Source organism: Brassica oleracea, chromosome C1 (genome assembly GCF_000695525.1).
Source record: "Brassica oleracea var. oleracea cultivar TO1000 chromosome C1, BOL, whole genome shotgun sequence".
Taxonomy (NCBI): Eukaryota; Viridiplantae; Streptophyta; class Magnoliopsida; order Brassicales; family Brassicaceae; genus Brassica; species Brassica oleracea.
This window is the reverse complement of record NC_027748.1, coordinates 9,227,092-9,229,851: the sequence shown is the minus strand read 5'-3', so window position 1 is coordinate 9,229,851 and position 2,760 is coordinate 9,227,092. Positions and strand designations below refer to the sequence as shown.

Genomic DNA, 2,760 nt, shown 5'->3' with positions numbered 1-2,760 from the left:
CTGCGACTCCTTTGCTGGAGTTTTTTCCAACTCCGGAGGCGACCGTGGTGGCTTCTCAACAGAATCTTGCCTTGGCACAGAAAGAAGAGGCTACAGGTGAGGCTCGTGGGTTTGGTGTTGAGGAACCTGTTGGTCCGGTAGAGAAAGTGCCGCAGGAGCTTAGGCTAGAGCTTGGGAACAAGATGATAATGAGTGGAGACAACAAAAATGGAACAGATCCTAACACATCTGTGTCCAAGAGTGGCTTCATAGCGAATTTGTATGAAGGAGAAGGCAAGAAGGTTGACTGTGCCATGGAGGAAGAAGCAGCTCCATCAGTTCCGTAGTTAACAAAATGAACACCGTTCTGTTATTTTATATCTTCAGACTCTCCATTGCCTATTCTGTTTTTCTCTTGTTTCAGTTGTTTGTTTAAAACATTTGTGTTCAGTAATTGTTGTAAAACTGTTACTTCTTCTGGTTATTCAAGCATTTGTTTCCTTTAAACTCTAACAAGGATACCACAGAGTAATTAACAGCATTTTAATTACCAGTGACGATCTTCGACAGTGACGATCTTCGACCCATCCTGTCAAGAAAATCCAGTTCACACCATTGCATTCATAGACACCGGAGCCCATACAACGATTATAAATCCCAAAATTCTTTCTCCGTCCAAGTGGCTACCTTATCAACATGAGTTTCGTGTTGCAAACTCGGCTCGGCTCTACTGCACCTGGAAAGGATTTAATATTAGGATGAGATTCCTATTACGCTTTCAAGAAAGCATTTGATATCTAATTCGAACCACGAGGATTAAGGTGGAAAAACCTCTACAAAGCCTTCACAACGATTCCTCGACTTTTCGCAATTGAAGGATTGGTCTCTCAAGAGTTTACAAAAAGAGAAGAAATGATGGCAACATCATGTGCAGACTCACATACAGATTTCCTCCAAAAATGCAACAAGCCACTCTGGTTAGACTCAGAGTTCTTTGTTTCCTTGCCCTTCAAGGAAAATATTCAAACCATCCCGACAAAAGCGAGTCATGCAGGAATGCCACCTACACTGCTACAACAAGCAAACGATGAATGCGACCAGCTAGTTAGCTAGTGAGACAAGGAGTAGTCTCAACAACTAACTTTCCCTGGGCATGCAAAGCTTTCGACTGTCACACTATTACCATTGCTAAGACGAACAAAGTCACACGTTCAATTTTTTTTTGCAACCCAGACATGCTCTAGACAGACAAAAGCAATGTTCTTCGTTTTTTCCAAAAAAATGTTTTGTTTTGACAATACTAATATACATCGTAACTTTTACAAAAAAAAAGAGATTTTCCAATTCATTTTTGAAAACAATAAATGTATATATTTTTGTATTAAGCCAAAAATAATTTTTGTTTGGGGTGTGTTTGAACGATAGAAAATAATAACATCTTTGATCTAATATACATACACATCCAAAACTTGAAAACTATGAAATTAAATAAACCCCCACCGCCTTCTTCTTCTTCTTCCTTGCTCTGCGCCGCGCCTCGTTCTCTCTGTGAAACTCTCTCACCCTATAGCCTCATTCCTCGCAGGTTAGCCTCTTAATAAACCAATATACTCTTCATTTATTCCCTGTGGTTGCATCTCTCTAAGGGTCTGTGTCAATCTTAGCAGTACTGTGATTCATAAACCCTAGTTGTCCCCGTTCAACCTAGAATCCTATGAAATCAATCGAAACTAGCTCTGAGTGTTGAGGAATCGAATCTCCAATTGCTTGTTCCTTAAATCCTTGTTTCTGATAAATCTAGAGTACATACCCTCTCTGAGTCTGATCCTTTTAGAGTCAATCTCTGTGTAAATTTGAAACACTATCCCCAAAACATATCCATTAACTCTAAACCTTAAGTTTATATTAGTTAAACCTTTGAATAAAACTTATTTTGGTCATTTTTTTCATTGATGGTTATTTTCGTGACAAAAACTTAAAAATGACTATTCTATAGAATTTCTCTTTGATTTTTCTTTTGTCTTCATACACAAACTTTTAAATCAAGTTTAAATCACAACGAACAAATTTTTATTTTGAATATCACATCCAAATATTTCCAATCTAGTTAATTGCTACATAACCGGATTTGATTTCAGTTTACTTAGTTTCAGATGTTGATGTGGCACACATGTGGCTTTAATTGTTTGGTCGATTTAAAATCATTGATTCACTACAAGAAAACAGCGGTATTCTGACGGACATTCCGACGGAAAATGAAATCCTCGGAATATACCGAGGAATTTCCGAGGAAATTCCGAGGAAACAAAAAATTGGGGTTCCTCGGAATTTCCTCGAAATATACCGACGGAATTCCGAGGAAACCTCCGTCCGTCGGAATATTCCGAGGAAATTCCGAGGAACAATGTGTTCCTCGGAAAAAACCGATGAATTCCGAGGAAATATTATAGCCGTTGGAGAGCCGTTGGGGGATTTTACAAAATTCCGAGGAAATTCCGACGAACTAGCCTTTTCCGTCGGAATTCCGTCGGAATTTCCTCGGTATGTCGGCAGGATTTAATCTATATAAACAAGCACTCCTCTTCCTCTTCATTCACTCCATATCTTCATCCTCCCTCTTACTCTATTTACACACGAATTTGATTCATAAAAAATATGTCTTCTTCAAATTATTTTCGTTCTTGGATCGATCGACCTCATTTGGATCCGAACACGAGATTGCTTACGGAAGAATACCAACGAGGTATAACCGAATTCATGGGGTTAGTTCACCGACAACCG

At 38.9% G+C, this 2,760-nt stretch overlaps 1 protein-coding gene across 1 annotated transcript in view; it reads left to right on the top strand.

The window, feature by feature from the left end:
• LOC106295189 overlaps positions 1-464 on the top strand; it is a 9,816-nt gene extending 9,352 nt beyond the window's left edge. The window contains exon 3 of the mRNA XM_013731031.1: positions 21-464. Coding sequence (XP_013586485.1) covers positions 21-326 — 306 coding nt within the window. The 3' untranslated portion in view covers positions 327-464. The remainder of the gene's footprint in view (positions 1-20) is intronic.
• The last annotated feature ends 2,296 nt before the right edge of the window (positions 465-2,760 follow it).